This window comes from Toxorhynchites rutilus, chromosome 3, assembly GCF_029784135.1.
Source record: "Toxorhynchites rutilus septentrionalis strain SRP chromosome 3, ASM2978413v1, whole genome shotgun sequence".
Classification (NCBI taxonomy): domain Eukaryota; kingdom Metazoa; phylum Arthropoda; class Insecta; order Diptera; family Culicidae; genus Toxorhynchites; species Toxorhynchites rutilus.
Genome location: NC_073746.1, coordinates 291,210,004 through 291,228,811, shown reverse-complemented (window position 1 = coordinate 291,228,811; position 18,808 = coordinate 291,210,004). Strand labels below are relative to the sequence as shown.

The following is an 18,808-nucleotide window of genomic DNA, read 5'->3' as shown; positions in this document are numbered from 1 at the left end:
AAGTTCTTGGAATCCGATGGAAGCTGGTTGATAACTTCAATTGGCTTTTTTTTTGTTGACTTAACTAGCTAAAAGTCGGGAAACCCCTTGAAACCCTTGTTTTGATCCTATATTTTTATTCACTACACTAGCTGACCCGGCAAACTTCGTCCCTCCCAAAATTTGTGTTTTATTATCAATACCTTAAAACATCCACGTTTTCTCACTATGAGCAAGTTCATGGGTCCAATCGCAGAACTGTTCATTGATTGATCTTCTAATCGACCCCGTTGAATTTACCTTTTACTATTAAATTCCTAGTATTTGTAACAAAACTCAACATTATAATATCAGATTATTTTCAGACACAATTCTCGTTCAAGATTTTACAACCACTTGTAAATAACATGTTTCTCCGTTACATCGGAATAAATGTTTGATACAGAAAATATGATAGAATAAAGACAGCCCTAAATCGGACAATTTCTTCCTCGAGTTCTGCTCTTATCAACACATCCGGCGGTAGGAGTGCATTTCATCACATTCAAATCCATTCCCAGTTTCGAACAAAGATTAATTTCGCTAGCGCAAACATCAAATGGACTAACAACCCTTGTCACTATGTAATTGTAGAACATATGGGAATTTAATTTTCCGAATTTTCCCTTTTTTTCAGAGTTTTCCGAAAATTTTCAATTGTCATGTTTGGTTGGAATATTTTTGGTTGAAATATGTGTATTATTTTTATGGGACCCCCTCTCCATTCCAGAGGAGGGAGGGGTGTCATACCATTATAGAAACATTTATTGCACCCTAAAACTTCCACATGCCTAATTTGGTTTCATTTGCTTGATTAGTTCTCGAGTAATGCAGAAATTTATGTTTCATTTGTATGGCAGCGCACATGAAATAGTTCTCCATACATTTTTAGTTTGGATGATGTACATGCCACTGAAAACACGCAGATGGAACTCATTGAAACGCAGTGTGATTTAAAGCTGCGTGACCGAATTGAAAAACCATGATTTTTTGGATTTCAACTTTAGATTTTTTCTCTACTTCCAGAAGCGCGATTTCCCAGAACTAACAAAATATTTGTTGCTTTTTTTTGAAACCTCACATATATGTCAGCAATTGTTTCCGTTATGAAACAAGCGAAATCAAAGTCAAGGAACAAAATCACTGATAGTTATTTGGAAAACTCGCTTCGTATCGCAATCTATGACATTCTAGATAAGCTGATCTAGATAAACTGACTCAATAAAAGCCGCCGTGAAAACGAAACGGCGCTGAAGTATGTTTGTATTTAGGGATTTTGTATTGAAAGAAACTAGAAAATATAGTAGAAGCTTTTTAATGATTGAAAGGATACCCAATTTAATCGTGATACCGTATTCACTTTAACTAGTATTGCCATAAGTTCTGTAAGTGTAAACGCGAATTCTCTCAGCAGAGAAATTTGAAGCGAAGAAAACTGGTGAAACCGTATCGTATAGTCGTATAGTTCGATGTCTCCGATTCACTCTCAACAAGTTTCATGGCCACACGAGAAGCGTGTGGCCACTGAGTGCGAGAAAACGGAAAAAAGATCATCAATGAACGATTCGTGTTCCTTATGCCGGGTTTACATTAGGGTAAAGTGACCATATGACCAGAGGTCTAACGCGGGACGCCAACAAAAAAAAACAACGTTGTGTATATAAGTTATGTCAACTTAGCTGAAAAAAATATACAAAAATAATTTAACGAGTCTCGTTTATTCGTGAAATTTTTGGCATGACAAATAATGCGATAAGCTCCAAAAAACCTTCAGTATAAATATATTTTTACCCAAGAACTTTCAGTTCATTTTGTACATTTAATGGTACAAACTGATTACTTACGCTTTCACGGTGCTTAAACCAGAGATCGTCAATTTCAGATGCAACTTACAACTGATTGTAATATTGCCACTCTCACTATCCATCAGTATGGAAAACTGCAGCCTAACAACCACATTTCAGATCATTTATCTTCGAAAAAGTCTCAAAGAACTCTGGGGCTGTTATCAATAGACAAATATTGGATTTCAATGGTTAAAATATTTTGTAAACTCGATTACCCAGAATTTTCATATATACCACCTCTTTTCCCTCATGGAAATCATTCAGCGTCGACGGTATAAATATTGAAATGACTGTAAATCTTGATGATTATCCCTTCAACATCCACGGGAAGTTGATCCACAGCCGCCTGAATTGTGTTGCTGAAGATATAAGCAACGCGTCCTACAACTATTGTCGGTGTTTATCCTTAAGCTTGTCATAGACGTATTGGCCTTCCCTGAGAGGGCCGCCAAAGTTCGTGTTCATATTACCTGCCGAATATGCAGAGCAATGTGCATATGATATTTGATAAAAATTTTAAAAATTAATGTCGCGATGATTTCAGACGTACGATTTCTTAACGGTTACACCCTTATAGTCAAAAACAGAGGAAGAAGTTTTTTGTCTTGATGAGCATCGGAAAAAAATACGAGAAATAGTATTACTCCATGCTCTTCATGATCTGGCCAACAGAACTCTGAATCAGAACATTCGTTTTAATCGGTTAGGATTCCCACACATATCACGAAAGAATTTTGGCTCATAGAGAAAACGATCTAGAACATCGATATGTGAGTCATTTATTGAAGCCCAGATTGAAGCGAATATGTTTGAAACGATACAAAAAGAAACCTAAAACGATTAAAAAACGAGACTAGCAACAAACCTACCAGACTTCAACTCCACAAAAGATTGGGCATTTGCCAATCGATCGGATTGTTCACTTTGGGCCAAGTTGGAGGAGCGTACCTATGGACGTTCTCATTGGAATTACTAATCGTCGAAGAATTCTATCGATAAACGTGCAGCGATTGACGATTGGCGTTAGCTTTTTCGACTCTGCGTGAAGAAGAGATGGTCGAATAATTCTGTCAAAAATGATAATTCTGGATACTTCTATACCTTCAATCAAAGTTTTGGTGTTTTGTCTTATTCTGTTCTCGAGTTATGCATTTTTCAGGTATAGAACTGAATGCTTTCTAATTTAAAATTAAAAGTGAGTCAAAGAAAGTACCAGATAAATACGTATATTTTACGCTTCATTATGAAAAGTAGTGAGAAAAAAAATCATTGGCCCGCGTCTACAATGAAAAATGTAATGCGGGCCGCCCCATGTCTACACCTGGCCACCACTGCTGTAGATGAAGTGGGCAACAATATCGGGAAGAAATGAAAAATCGATTTTCTTTGTTTTTTTCAAGAATATTCTGAACTTGCTAAACAACTCAACAGCAAATCCAATTAAACTTATCAACCAGCTTTCATTTTGTTCCAAGAACGTTCCTGTAGGACCTTCTCACACACAGACATTTCAGTTTGAATGAAAAATTAAGTGCGCTACACATATAGCGTCACCGTCCCGTCAACTGTTCTCTTGGATTTACTTTGCCGACGTCAAAGTTGCCGGTGATGGTGTATGTGAATGCTGCCATACGATTTCCATGGGAGAACATTTGACATCTCATTCCTTTACGTTGACTTCACGGTGACGGGACGGTGTATGTGTAGCGCACTTTACTCCTGACTTTGATGATGAATAATTCAATGAACAACCATCGCACCGCAAATCGAAAGGCAGTTGTTAGCCATCCCTAGTTGGCTGCGCATCTTCACCAATAAGTCCCTCGGTGATCGAGGAAAAACAACCCTACCTGTGACGGATCGATAAGACAGGAACGGTAGGTCTGTCATCGGTCGGGGTAAGTGAAAGAGGAGAAAAAGAATCATAAACAAATCGATAACGCGTGCTAGTTGAAATTAAGAATTTACAAGTGAATTTCGCAATACTTAAAATTAATTATATATACTTATTATCTAGTGAGTACAACTATAATAACCAAGCCTAAACATATCCTAAACAAACTTATATTCTAGCTTAATACTATCGAGGATTACATATAGATTAATCTAATTTCTAACCTAGTAAATACCAAGAAAACGATTGTTCCTGCTCTTGAAATTAAAAGGAATTATTAAGGGGACTAAACGTGAGTAAAACTGTAAAAATAGGAAATGAACTTATAACTACAATTTATTAATAATTGTTTCCTACGTATAACTTAAAACTAATATTTTGTACATATGTGCAATTCCCAGGGAAATTATAATTCGCCTTGCGGACCTCAAACATCGGGTTCTAAAATTATAATTCCGGAAGAAACCCCCCTCCGTTGTTACCACTCGTAACAGCAGTTTTGAAAAATACTGCACAAGGATAATTTGTTGCTTTGAGGGAAAAAAATATTTGAATTTTTTGCATCGATTTCAAAAAAGTGCCAAAACAGGATTTTGTGGCGCTTTACAAAATCCACTGTAATTTTGCAAATATCGCAGTAAGTTCGTTTGTTTGCAGGCAAATTTTTAGCCTAGTGTATTCCCTAAACATCTGTAAACGTTTCATATTGATAAGTTCAGCCGTTTTTTCTAGCCGATTTTCCAAAGTTTGGAGTGAATTAGAGGAACATTCAATCGCAAATCGCACCAGAAGTACAAAATCCTACGCGACTCTCAGAATGAACGATTCGTAACTTTCGTTTTTATGAGTTTGCGGGGGAAGAGTGCGTGTATGTGTGGATATGCGTATGTATATTAGAGTGCCGGTGTATGGGAAAAAATGACCCTCGAATTTTCAAAGCGAACAAAAATGTTGATTCCCACGAAAAACTACCCTAAGCAAAATATCAGCTCGATCGGACTTCATTTACTAGTGTTGCACAGCGGTCAAAGTTTGAGTTTTTGAGTTTGAGGAAATCGGGTCTTTCGAAAAAAAAGTTGATGCCAAATGTCTTCAAATTGCATGAAACGTCGAGATCTACTTTTTTTTTTATCAAAAATCGACACTTTGGAACTTGGTCGTTTTTTTAGTACAAATTTCATGTTTGACAAAAATATTTTACAGTCATAATTACACCTATTTGTTTTTGGTAAGAATTTGAAATTAAATTATTTGGCGAAATACAGTTACTTGGAAAAAATGACAAACACGTGTAAGTTGTCAGCTTGGGTGCCTAGTGGCACACACAAAACTCCCTGTATAAATTCCTCAGAGTTGGTTTACGTACGACTACGCGATCAAGGAACTACCTGCACGTGCAATCACGCTACTTTTCACCCACTTCCTTAGCCTACACCTACCTTTCGTTCCGGGACTCTGGGCCAGGGCAGTGTGGCGACTCACAGCGGCTCTTCCAGAGCCTTGATTTCGAGGATGTGCTTTATTAACCCTCGCGAACTATCACTTTAATCGCGAGCACTCGCGAAATCGCACCACCAAACTTCTTTCTCGAGACCTCCTTCAGTCACGCGGCTATTCGCGATTCCCTCTATCGTTTCGCGACACTTGGTTGATCTCCACACAACTGTTCGGTACAAAGGATTCTTTTGAAGTCCTCGTTCTTACGTTTCTGGGCATTCACCTTGGCTCTCCTTAATACCCTCAGGGGCCGCACTCAGGCTCCCGATTTTTAAACGCCATCCCATTTGCCCATAAAACAGTGCCACTTCGCAGCGGGTATTCGAGCCTTCGGTGAGCGCATGGGGAGTGTAGCGTCGTTTCACCGTAGTGAGTGTGGCATGAAGCAGTGAAACATCACGCCCATCCACGCTCAGATATTTCCCAAAATTCTCATAAATTGAATTAGAAACAAGACGCGTTGGTTTTGCATATCTCCCCCTTGCACTTACGCCCACAGTTACACACGGTTATTACATAGTACACTGTTTGTCGAATTGGATACTATTTTGTGTGCGTCCGCTGGCATTTCTCGAAAAAATATTCATAAATGAAAAAGGGTACAGTCACTGAAAACATCATATTGTGTTATTGCAGTTGTCCTGACCGCTGCACCTATGATAATTGAAGAAGATAGATCAGAAGAACGTAAACGGTTCCCGAGAGCTACGAAATGAATATCGAAAGATATGAAAAAACCTCTTTCGTATGGAGTCTTATTATTTTCTTTGGTTACACAGTTAATCGAAAAGGAGAATACACAAATACGGAAAGCTATGTGCATTGACATCAAGATTTTTGGTAACTGGAGACAGTTTCGAGTACCAGTACCTTTTTAGAATCCCGGAAACAACTATGTCCCGTATTGATCTCAAGGTTCTAGATGCTATTTTCACAGCATTGAAGAATGAGTCTGTTAGAAATATATTTATCTTGCTGTGAGTCCTCTGTTCAATGTATCAATGTTTTATTCAAATTAAATTTATCAAATTGTGTTCTTTCAAATAGAGATATCTATTCTTATAAAAGACTATCGCACACCTGAAAAACACATATACACATACACCTGCCGATCCCCGTATAATTGATAACAGTCGAACTATTTTTTATTTCACTATTCTTCGCGGGTGATTGTGCGCACCTTGAAGGCAGCATGTTTGGCGCGATACTTGTGGGCATCGGTGACCAGCTTCTCGGTGGCTTCGATCAAGTTGGAAAGGTTCTCGTCAAGGAAGCCATCGTCGAGCAGCCACTCTCCAGGATGAGTGCGATGGTTTCCCCGACAGCCATTCTTATGTCAAAATGGGGACGCTCTGTATCATTCCAACGAGTTTAACGGATCAACGGATCGATGGTTATTACTGTTGACAAGGGAAACCAAATCCGTCGAGGGAACTAGCGTGAGTAGTAGGGCCTAAGCGCTAAGAGCGAAACTGTGAAGGACAGCAGCATCAGCGTTGGCAATGCTCGGTGTGTTGTCTCCTTTGAGATAGCTGTCGGAGAAGATTCCGTCGTGTGCGACCGCTAACAGAACCTGCTTCAGCACCTTGCTCAGCTCGTTAATATCGTTGACTTCCTCGAGCTGAATCACCAACAGCGGAATGATGCGTGCAGCCCACGCTTGTTCGGCTCCCTTGTCCTTCTTAATGGACTTCTCGATCGCATCCACCAACGAGAAGTTAATCTTGAAGAAGAAAATAATCTTATAGAAAAAATTAAAAACTTATCTACCTGCCATATTGCGAAATGTAGAACTAATGTTTACTATCGGGCATGAATGCCAGATGTACAAAATAATATGTGCTGCGCCAATTCTCAATATTTCTCAGGCCTAACATTCATTGATTAATTCCGATGGGGTATATGAAATTAGAGGAAATATAATCTCAGCTCAGTAATTTATGTAGAAAATACACGATACACAGATTATCGCAGATTTCTTCAACAATGGGTTCAAATAAAAAGATCTGGCATCTTTTTTGGCAGTTTTATTTGCCACTCTACAATGATCAACATTGGCAAACAATGCCAAGCATCAAAAATTTAAAAAAATGATTGAAATATTTAACGTACATCAGTACATTGTTTGATAAATTGGTCTAAAAAAGTACTAAATATTTGCTCGTTATGTTTTGTGTCGAAAATAGTTGTTAAGTACACGTTGATCAAATTTTATCTGTCAATCCTTGAGTGCTTTTAGGCACCTCTAAATCATGTCCGATTGAGCTGAAATTTTGCACAGGTCATTTTTTGGACCAATAAACAAAATGTACATGATCGGTTCTTTAAATTGTATAATTATGTTTTTTCCATACCCTCATTGACTCTCAGGCCTATCAGGTCTCAAAAGATCTATTTTCTGCCAAAAATTTTTTTTTTCAAGATTACAACAAATCTCGACGTTTCATGCAATTTTAAGTCATTTGGCATCGGAATAAAATCTCGATTCTCCAAATTTCCTTTACCTCCTCCCTTGGAAGATTTTCGAAGATTTAATCATATCCGATTGAGCTGAAACATTGCACAGATCATTTTTTGGGCCAATAAACAAAATGTACATGGTCGGTTTTTGAAATTCGATGGTGATTTTTTCCCATACATCCATTGCCAATCTAACGGCCACCTTAAGTTATATTTTTTTGAAAAATTTCAATCAAAAGTAATGGAAAACCGATTATGCAAATTGTCCTGTTTGGTCCTAAAGAATGTGTCTGCAAAATTTGAGCGATTAAAAAAAACTCAACCTTCGAATTCAAATGGAATCGCTCTAAAGAGAAATGCATTCGAGAGTACAGGCAGTAAAACGCCATACATGTGCATTATCTGGAACAGACGTCTGCAAAAAAAAAGGATCCAGGTAATTTTCACACTTATAATTAATTCTTAAAAAAAGCAGAAAACTACCGCCCATTATTTGTGTTTTGTTATTCCGTACCCTATTTCTTCGTACAGTAAAAAGTTGTTTTTTTAGCCATATATTGTCAAGCTGGGAAATTTGGAGCAAATCACAGCGCTCCCTGGGAAAGTCCCAAACTTGTATTGCCGAAAACTAAACCTGTGTACTTCAATCCGGTCATGTTAGCCACCCGGGGGATTTCCCTGCAGTAAACGTGAAGAGTACCCAGTAAACGCTAGAAGCACTTTATGTGTGTTTCAGAACGGGGCTTTCCACGACAGAAATTATAACCTGATGCGCTGTGTGGCGCATAATAAACCGATTAAGCCTTTGGGTGTTCCTTCAAGTACTACGGATTATGGGTTTGGTTTTGTTGGTACCGGAATATTGTGGGTGACAATATATGATATCCTGATGCTCAGAAGTATTGCGTGTAGTGGAGAGTTTTACGGCCATAAATCTGTACTGTCTCTGGAACAAGTGGTATGTTTTGATAAAACGCAACTACCAAAAAAAATCTTCATGAATGCTAAATTCGTATTCCCTTTGGCCGTTTCCGGGATTTGTTGGCATGCTCTTCTTTTTTGTTTTGATCGTAGCTTTCACATTATCTTATCACTGGTGTATTCAACATAATTTTCATGCTGAAATATTGTTTTTGCACCTCATTTCTAGCTTGTCATTGCGTTATCCGTGATTTTTGTCATCCACGATGACCTTGCCACTCAATGTCGCGAATAAATGAATTTACTGCTTAAATAATTTTTATCTCTCCACACCATACAGTGCAAAGTGCCAAGTAATGCCGAAGAATCTGGTCAATGTGTTATGAAACAAACTTTTTAATAATAACAAAACAGAAAGACGCCAAAGACAATTTAAAATTCAAAACATTTCTGAATTGAAAAATTAAACAATTGAAAAAATTAAAAATTTAAAAATATAAAATTAAAATTGAACTAATTTCAACTAATATGAAAATTTGAAAAATTAAAAAATTATATGCTGAAAAATTGGGAAAAATGGAAAATTGAGGTTTTGAAATTTTAGAATAAATAAACATCAAAATAATAAAAAATAAAAATAAAGAAAAAATTAAGAATTAAAAGTATTAAAGTGGTTCTCAAATGGGGATCAACACTAGGGTAGGAGCCTGTTGGTCTCAAATGTTCCTATCTCACGCCTCCACGAAGATCATATGACGACATTTTTAGATCGGGCGTGAACTGGAAACACACACCTGGTCTTGGCTCCGAGAACGGGTGTCGAAAGTGGCTAAGTGAGGGGGTGCGAGCGAGTCAGAGCGCTATATCTCTCCCGGGGAAGGCCTCCCGGGTCATGGAGGCCTTGCCAACCCGCTGTCTCCCGGGCAAAGGAGATACACCCAGAAAATGGAGCTACGTTCACGAAGAATACTCAGAATGCGATCGCCCGAGGAGGGTCCCCGAACTGGAGCTGGTCCTGGAACGGGCGTAAGAGCGAGCGGCCAGCGGCTGGAGGGCGATGTGCAAGAGCGGGCCACCAGCCGGGTTCAACCCGAAGAGCTACCGCCACACGGAAACAGCAGCCATCGACATCACCAACGAAACGCTGCGCCTACGAGGCGTGTTGCGACTGTCAGACGACAGTCGTCCACACTTGTGGGTACTACTAGGCGACGGATCATGTGGACACACGAAATGAACGAATTCGTGATCCGCGCCTATTACATCTGCACTGCTTTGGAGACGGACATGAGCGGTCGCCCTCGAATACTCGCAATGTTCGAGGAAGCGTATCCAGAGTTCGTCGGGAGGCTTGACCAAAACGCGATGAACGCGAGGCGTAGAGCGATTGTACGCAACAATATGCTCTCCCAAACGCAAGTCGACGAGATCAAGCAGCAGGTGCAGAGAGAACTAAGCTCCAGAACAAGCAGAGCAAGCGATGTGTCGAGACGAAGTTCAGTACGGCTGAGCAATTCATTCGCGAGTGGGGCACGCGAATCAGCACCAGTGGAGGCCACAGTACAACAACCCCCTGAGCCGGAAGATCCACAGCCAGATCAACAACTACTACGCGATCTGGTCTTCCATTACGACGAGGCGATCTCACAGTTCCGCGACACAGACCCATTGTCGCGCCCCAGGATCCCGAAGTTGCAGCATTCCCGCAGGCTGACAAGTGCAGTAAAGCTCATGAACGAGCACGTTCTTCCGCTGCACTTGGTTGATGCTGAGAACATGGAGGAACTGCAACTGAAAGTTTACTGTGCTGCTGTGGCGACCGCCAAAAGTTTAGGATACCGTATTAGGCCAAGAGGCGGACTGCTCCAACATCTCCGTGAAAGGCGTGAGCCTCCATGGCGAAGGAGATTGGAGCAACGGATCCTAAACAAGCGCGCCGCAATCGGAAGACTGATGGCGTACAAAAGAGGCAGCAGATCGGTGAAATTATGTCGCCAAGTTGCTGTGATCGTGCGGCCTACTGAACTTCGCCAGCTGGGAGCTCACCAGCTGACGGAAAAACTCGACACACTGGTACAGCAATTGAGCGTCCTTACAAAACGGCTGAAACGTTACTCTGACTCTGCAAAGCGCCAGGAACAAAATCGGATGTTCAGAGATAACGAGAAAGCGTTCTACGACCACATTAGCGACGAGAAGCCCGACTACCGCGAAGGTTTGCCAGATATTAGCGATGTGACGAACTTCTGGGCTGGTATTTGGGAGACCCCAGTAGAACATCGCGACGGGCAAATGTGGTTAAGACGGGAGGAGGAGAGTTGTGGTGAAATTGGAGAGATGCCAGCTATCATCGTCGGAGAGAACGATGTCCGCGAAGCCTCGCGGTACCTGAGGAACTGGGCAGCACCGGGCCCCGATGGTGTCCAGAACTTTTGGCACAAGAAGCTGACCGTCGCACATCCAAAGATAGCTGAGTGCTTCAACAAGGTGCTACGTGACCCACACAACCTTCCTGAATTCGCCACTCGTGGCGTCACATTCCTCCTCCCATCAAAGTACAGACCGATAACGTGCCTATCGAGTCTGTACAAAATACTGAGCAGCATAATTACCGCCAAAGTTTCTGCTCATTGCGAACAGCATCACATCATCGCAGAAGAGCAGAAAGGATGCAGGAAAAATACGCATGGCTGCAAAGACCAGACCATCATCGACGCAGCCATAGTCGGCCAGGCGGTTTATAACCAGCGGAACCTAAGCATGGCCTATATCGATTACAGGAAGGCTTATGACTCCATACCTCACTCGTTTCTCGTCCGGGTATTGGAGCTCTACAAAATTGATCCCGTCGTCGTTAGGTTCCTGCAGCATGCGATGAGGCAGTGGAGCACGTCTCTGCACCTCAGTGATGGGGAAAATGTGTTGCAGTCTAGAACGCTGCTGATAAAGAGGGGGATATTCCAAGGCGACTCTTTCAGCCCGCTTTGGTTTTGTCTGGCACTGAACCCCCTCAGTAGGACGCTCAATAGAAACGGTCATGGCCATAAAATAAGGTATGGCGACGGCGCCCACGAAGAAGTGACCCATACCTTCTACATGGATGATCTCAAGGTCTACGCTGATTCACGTCAGCGTCTAGGTGTAGCTATCCGGGTTGTCGAAGACATAAGCAGGGACATCTGTATGGAGTTCGGCCTCGACAAGTGCCGCTGTGTCCATCTACTGAAAGGGCAGCTTACCGAATCCGGAGGTTACGAGGTCTATGACGGCGAGTTCATAAGAGACATGGTTCGTGGCGAATCCTATAAATATCTTGGATTCCGACAGCTCACCGGGATTCGCCACTCCGACATCAAGACGGAGCTGCGAGACAAGTTCTTGAGTCGAGTGAACTGTGTCCTGAGGACTTTCCTCAACGCGGGGAACAAGGTACGGGCGATCAACACATTCGCGGTTCCCCTGCTGACCTTCAGTTTTGGTGTAGTCAAATGGAGCAAAACTGACCTAGAGGACCTTGAGAGGAGGATGAGGAAAGCATTCAAAGAGGCCGGAATGCACCATCCTCAATCGGCACTGGAGAGAGTTTCACTGCCACACAAAGAAGGGGGACTTGGAATAGTCGACATATCTGCACTGTGTGTTGCCCAGGTACGACAACTGCGCGAGTACTTCGCAGAACGCGCCAACCAAAACGCGCTATACCGGGCTGTCTGCGCCGCCGACAGAGGATACAGCGCTCTGCACTTGGCGCAAGCGGAGTACCAACTCAACTGCAATCTGCAGACAGTGGAGGAGAAGATTGCAGCTTGGAAGCAGAAGGCAGTGCATGGTGCCCACCCCCATCAACTGGATCGGCCACACGTCGACAAGGCCGCATCTAATCTGTGGCTAACGCGTGGTGAACTCTCTTCAGTAGTAGAAGCCGACATGATAGCCATCCAGGACAGGATAATGCCGACGAGAAACTGCAGGCGGTACGTCTGGCATCAAGACGTTGATGACATTTGCCGGATGTGCCATCAACCAGGTGAAAACATAGAGCACATTATGGGAGGCTGTCCCGTTTTGGCCAACGCAGCCTACACCGAGCGCCACAACAACGTGGCCCGTATTGTTCATCGACAACTGGCGCTCCAATGTGCTCTACTGGAAGACAACGTACCAAACTACCGGTACTTGCCTGCACCTGTCCTGGAAAATGACCGTTTCAAGCTGTACTGGGATCGCACTGTTCTGACCGACCTCTCGATCCACCACAACCGCCCAGATATAATGGTTTACGACAAGAGCGACCGCAAAGTCACCATCATCGATGTCGCTATTCCACTGAACCAGAATCTGGAGGAGACCCACGGTCGCAAAATCTGCAAGTACCGACCATTGGCCGTGGAGCTCAAGGAACTGTGGGGGCTAAGGGAGGTCCCAAGAATTGTTCCAGTCGTTCTCTCTGGAACTGGAATTGTCCCGAAGACACTTCTGGAAGCGCTAAAGGTGTTGAACATGGAGAAGGAATTGGCCGGCATCCAAAAGTCGGTCATCCTTAGCACCTGCGCGATTGTCCGACAATTTCTCGGTCAGGACTGAAACAGCACGAGCATGCAGATACGTGCATTCCGCAGAGCCTAGTCCCCCTTTGGCATTCAGAAGCCCGGGGGCAGGTGAAAATTCTGGCTAGGTTCGCCTAGTTAAGAAGTGAGATAAGTCTGCCAAAAAAAAAAAATTAAAAAAAATACAAATTGGAAAATCGAGAAATTTTTTTGGAAAATATTATTAAATTTTATTATCCGGAAATTTAAACATTGAATTGAAAAACTCTAAAATCATTCATTGGTAAAACATTCCAAACTTCTAGAATTGTTTTGAAATTTTCAAATACTGAAATTCTTAAATTTCAGAACAAAAGCAAAAAGAAAATTGAAAAGTCTGAAGTTTAGAGGCGAATGAACTGAAAAGTTTAAACCCTCTCAAAGCCAAAAAGAAGAAGAAGAAGAAGAAATGTCTGAAGTTTTTTTTTTATTAAATCGTTTATTTTTACAGGCTCAGTTACATAAGTTTAAAGGAGCCAAACTCCTATCAGTATTGTTACAAGTATATATAAACATTTTTCATTGATTATAGTGTTAATGAAGTAGAGAACCGATTACTCGCGGTTTGCTCGAGTTTAGAAGGGTGACATTTTTTTCAGGAAAAGGAAGGGTTATAAGGATATGTTGACAATGTTCACACTCACATTCATCATACTCAATTCATAAGCCTATCTTATATCTAATATGTATTTACATTTCACCTTATTCTATTGTTAGTAAGAAGGGATTTGATTTCTCGCGAAGGAAAAAGAAAAGGAAGGATATAAGGACAATCACACACGAAGATTGATAACTTTTATGAAGACATATATTTGGGACATGTAATCAAGGTCTAACCGAGCCAACACATCTCTCACCGGCACATTGGGCTGTCTTCCTCTGGCCCGAAGAGAGTTTTCTAAATTCGATCTGGCAACAAGATACACCTCGCACGACCAAACAACGTGTTCGATGTCGTGGCCACAAGCACAGATAATGCCATCGGCAAGATTAAAACGAAAGAGTAGCGCGTCTAACGAACAGTGATTGGACATGAGTCGAGAGAATGTGCGAATAAAGTCCCGACTCAAGTCCAGACTTTTGAACCATGGTTTGAGGCTAACCTTAGGGATAATCGAGTGAAGCCACCGACCCAATTCATCTTCGTTCCACTTACGTTGCCAGTTAGCGATGGTATTTTTACGGACTAAAGAATAAAATTCATTGAAGGCGATTTGACGCTGATAAATATCGCCTTCAATTGCACCTACCTTTGCCAATGAGTCAGCCCTCTCATTACCCGGAATTGAGCAATGTGAAGGGACCTAGACAAAGGTAATGACATAACAGCGTCTGGTTAAAGCACTCAAAATTTCTCGTATTCTCTCAAGGAAGTACGGCGAGTGCTTTTCCGGCCTCACTGAACGGATAGCTTCGACAGAGCTAAGACCATCCATTACAATGTAATAGTGTTCAACAGGTCGTGAGGCGACGCTGTCCAGCGCCCAGTGTATTGCTGCCAATTCAGCAATATACACTGAGCAAGGATTCTGAAGACTGTGGGAGGTGCTAAAAAATTCGTTGAACACTCCAAATCCTGTGGACTCATTCATAGAGGACCCATCAGTAAAGTACATATTATCACAATTGATACGCCCATACTTTGCATTGAAGATCGTAAGAACGATCCCCGATCGATGATAATCTGGAATTCCATGGATTTTCTCCTTCATGAACAGATCAACATATACAGAGGAATTGATGTAGTCAGGAAAACAAACACGGTTGGGAATATACGAAGAAGGATCAACCTGCATAGAGATGAATTCATGATATGAAGTCATGGATCCAGAATGAAAATTTAGCCCGATCAGCTGCTCAAAATTTCCGATCACCAATGGGTTCATAACCCTACACCGGATGAGGAACCGAAGAGATAATAAATTGAAGCGATTTTTTAGTGGGAGTACGCCTGCCAAAACCTCGAGACTCATGGTATGCGTTGAGGGCATACATCCCAACGCAATACGGAGACAAAGATACTGAATTCGCTCGCGTTTAATGAGGTGTGTTTTGGCAGCTGATTGAAAACAGAAACTGCCATACTCCATCACTGAGAGAATAGTTGTTCGATACAACATTATAAGATCTTCGGGATGGGCTCCCCACCAGGTGCCGGTAAGTGTACGGAGAAAGTTTATTCTTTGTTGACATTTTTTACTCAGATACCTAATATGGGCCCCCCAAGTACATTTGGAGTCGAACCATACCCCAAGATACTTGAATGACATAGCATGAGTGATCGGTTTACCCAAAAATTGAAGCTTTGGTTTTGCTGGTCTTGCTTCCTAGAAAAAACCACCATCTCTGTTTTCTCCGTGGAGAATTCGATCCCTAGCCCAATGGCCCAGGTTGAAAAATTGTTCAAAGTATCTTGTAAGGGTTCTTGCAGGTCGGATTCTTTTGATCCTACGACAGACACCACTCCATCATCTGCAAGTTGTCTTAGGCTGCAATTTTGTGTAAGGCAATTGTCAATGTCGCTTACATAGAAGTTGTACAAAAGGGGGCTTAAACAGGAGCCCTGAGGGAGGCCCATGTAAGAGACCCGACTTACTGCCGAATCTCCGTGAGAAAAATTCAAATGTTTCTCACAAAGCACATTATATAACATATTATTCAATAGAGGCGGTAGACCCCGAGAATGTAATTTGTCTGACAAAACCTCTATTGAAACAGAATCAAAGGCTCCCTTTATGTCCAAGAATACTGAAGCCATTTGTTTTTTTTTCGGCGTAAGCCATTTGAATTTCTGAAGAAAGCAACGCAAGACAATCATTCGTCCCCTTGCCCCTGCGGAACCCATATTGTGTATCTGAGAGTAAGCCATTCGTTTCAACCCAACGATCAAGGCGAAACAAGATCATTTTCTCCAACAATTTCCGTATACAAGACAGCATTGCTATTGGGCTGTACGAATTGAAGTCGGACGCGGGTTTTCCGGGTTTTTGAATAGCTATAATTCGCACTTGTCTCCAATCATCTGGAACATCTGGATATTATGCTCCAGAAACCGATTGAATAAATTCAACAAGCGATGTTTCGCCACATCAGGGTGGTGTTTCAACAAGTTGAACTTAATTCTATCCGTTCCTGGAGTCGAATTGTTACAAGAAAGGAGAGCAAGAGAGAATTCTACCATCGAAAACTCGGAATCAAGATCGCACCTATCTTGTGGTATATCTCGAACAATTTTTTGCACAGGAACGGAATCGGGACGAACCTTCCGTGCAAATTTAAAAATCCATCGATGTGAATATTCTTCGCTTTCATTCGATGAAGAGCGATTTCTCATGTTTCGAGCCACTTTCCATAATTTTTTCATTGACGTTTCTCGTGACAAACCTCCCACGAAAGTTCGCCAATAAGCACGTTTTTTCCCTTTGATCAAGTTTTTAAATTGATTTTCAAGGTCCAAATACGTTTGAAAATTCTCAATGGTTCCACGTTTCCGAAAAGCTTTAAATGCATTCGATTTATCTCCAAAAAGCTTGGAACACTGGCCATCCCACCATGGATTGGGAGGCCTTCGACGAATAGTGGAACCTGGGATGGGTTTCGTTTGAGCGCGAACCGCGCTGTCATAGATCAAACGAGAAATGAAGTTATACTCCTCCAATGGAGGCAAACCATCTCTGGAATTGATGGCTAGAGCAATCGCGTCCGCATATTTTTTCCAGTCAATGTGTCTTGTGAGGTCGTATGCCATGTTTATTGATTCAGAAGAATTCAACCCATTGGTGATAGAAATTTTGATTGGCAAGTGATCACTACCGTTGGGATCCTGGATTACATTCCACTTGCAATCTAACGATAGTGAATTCGAGCAAAGCGAGAGGTCAAGAGCACTTGGTTTAGCAGGAGGTTTAGGTACACGTGTTGTTTCCCCAGTGTTCAAAACGGTCATATTGAAGCTGTTACAAAGGTCATATATCAACGATGAACGATTATCGTCGTACGGTTCCCCCCAGGCAGTTCCGTGAGAGTTGAAGTCTCCCAAGATCAATCGTGGCTCAGGAAGGAGTGAGCACATGTCAACAAGTTGCTTGCGGCTAACCGCAGCTCTCGGAGGCCAATACAAGCTGACTATACAGAGGTCTTTGCCTCTGATGTTTGCATGACAAGCAACAGCTTCGATCCCTCCAATAGGTGGAAGGTCAATTCTAAAAAATGAGTGACACTTATTGATCCCCAATAGTACCCTTCCGTATCTGTCATCGCGGTCCAAGCGTATTATATTAAAATCGTGGAAAGAGAGATCATTTTGAGAAGAGAGCCAGGTTTCGGATAGAGCAAAAACATCACAATTGAGTTTATGAATTAGAAATTTGAATGTATCCAATTTAGGGATAAGACTACGACAATTCCACTGTAAAACAGTGATATCTCCGACCTCTCTATTTAAATTAGACATCAAGAGAGATAATCATTGCAAGGAGGGGCCATGTTTGCATCAATTGCTGCGAATTTGTCTTTAGTACTGGAAGCATTGCGGTGACAATGGTTATGATGGAGTCGGAAACATTAAAACACGTGAAGATTTGATCCACAAGGTCAGACAACTTTATAAATCCCGATTGGGAAGTTGAACTTGACGGAAAAACAGGGACAGTTGGGGTTTTTGATGTCCCCTCGAGTGCTGGGTCGTTCGAAGGTGAACTATTACCACGGAGGCCAGGAGGGACCTGATTTTGCTTATCCGCTGCACTCGATTTTTTGGGCAAGCTAACAGGGGGTATCATCGGAGGGACTTGTCCTTGAACTTTGGGAGTGGTCACATTTTTGCGCCGGGGATTCCCTTGAGAAATAAACGGCGTGCCCCCGTTAGCTGTATCCGCTTCCATTTCGTCAACTGGCAACGTAGCGAAGACATTGTGTGTATTGATTGGTTGTTGTTCTTGAGCCAGTGGAGAAGCGCCTTTCAAAATTTCTGCGAAAGTGCGTTTAGAGCGTTCCCTCAAAGAGCGCTTCTGTTTCTCCCAGCGAGCCTTGTATGTTTCACAAGCTGAGAGCACGTGTGGGGATCCCCCGCAATATGGACACTTATGCTCAGTCGCACTGCAGGATTTCCCCTCATGTTGTTCTCCGCAAGTGACACATCGTTCTTTATTGGCACAATAAGCAGCCGTGTGACCAACTGACTTGCACTTTAGACAAGTCATTGGCTTTGGAATAAAAAGTCGCACGGCTAACCTCAATTTATCTACCATCACGTAGTCAGGGAGAGCTGAACCAGCAAAGGTGACTCGAAACGAGTTGGACGGCGTAAATTTCTTTTCTTCTCCTTCATGGGAGACTGTTCCGAGCTGGCGGCAACCCAAGATCTTAACAGTCGTCGAGGGCAGTTTTTTAAAACGGCCGGTACCTTCACTCGTAATGTATTCGCACGTCAAGCCCGTTTCGGTTATCACACCCTCAATTTCGACTATGTGAGAGGGAATGTAGACCCGATACTCAATTGTAAAATGCTGATCGACAACAATCTTGTTTGCGTCTTTTCGATCATTCACGACAACTCGCAATTTGTTTGGTCTAACCTTCGAAAT

General features: G+C 42.2%; 1 protein-coding gene and 1 pseudogene across 1 annotated transcript in view; one reads left to right on the top strand and one right to left on the bottom strand.

Annotated features, from left to right (window-relative positions):
- The first annotated feature begins 4,580 nt into the window (after nucleotides 1–4,580).
- The window catches only part of LOC129779099 (uncharacterized), a 31,310-nt gene continuing 17,082 nt past the window's right edge, over nucleotides 4,581–18,808 (top strand). Inside the window, exons 1-2 of the mRNA XM_055786368.1 lie at nucleotides 4,581–4,643; nucleotides 8,000–8,152. Coding sequence (XP_055642343.1) covers nucleotides 8,073–8,152 — 80 coding nt within the window. The 5' untranslated portion in view covers nucleotides 4,581–4,643; nucleotides 8,000–8,072. The remainder of the gene's footprint in view (nucleotides 4,644–7,999; nucleotides 8,153–18,808) is intronic.
- On the bottom strand, nucleotides 6,410–7,616 carry LOC129774300 (uncharacterized; annotated as a pseudogene).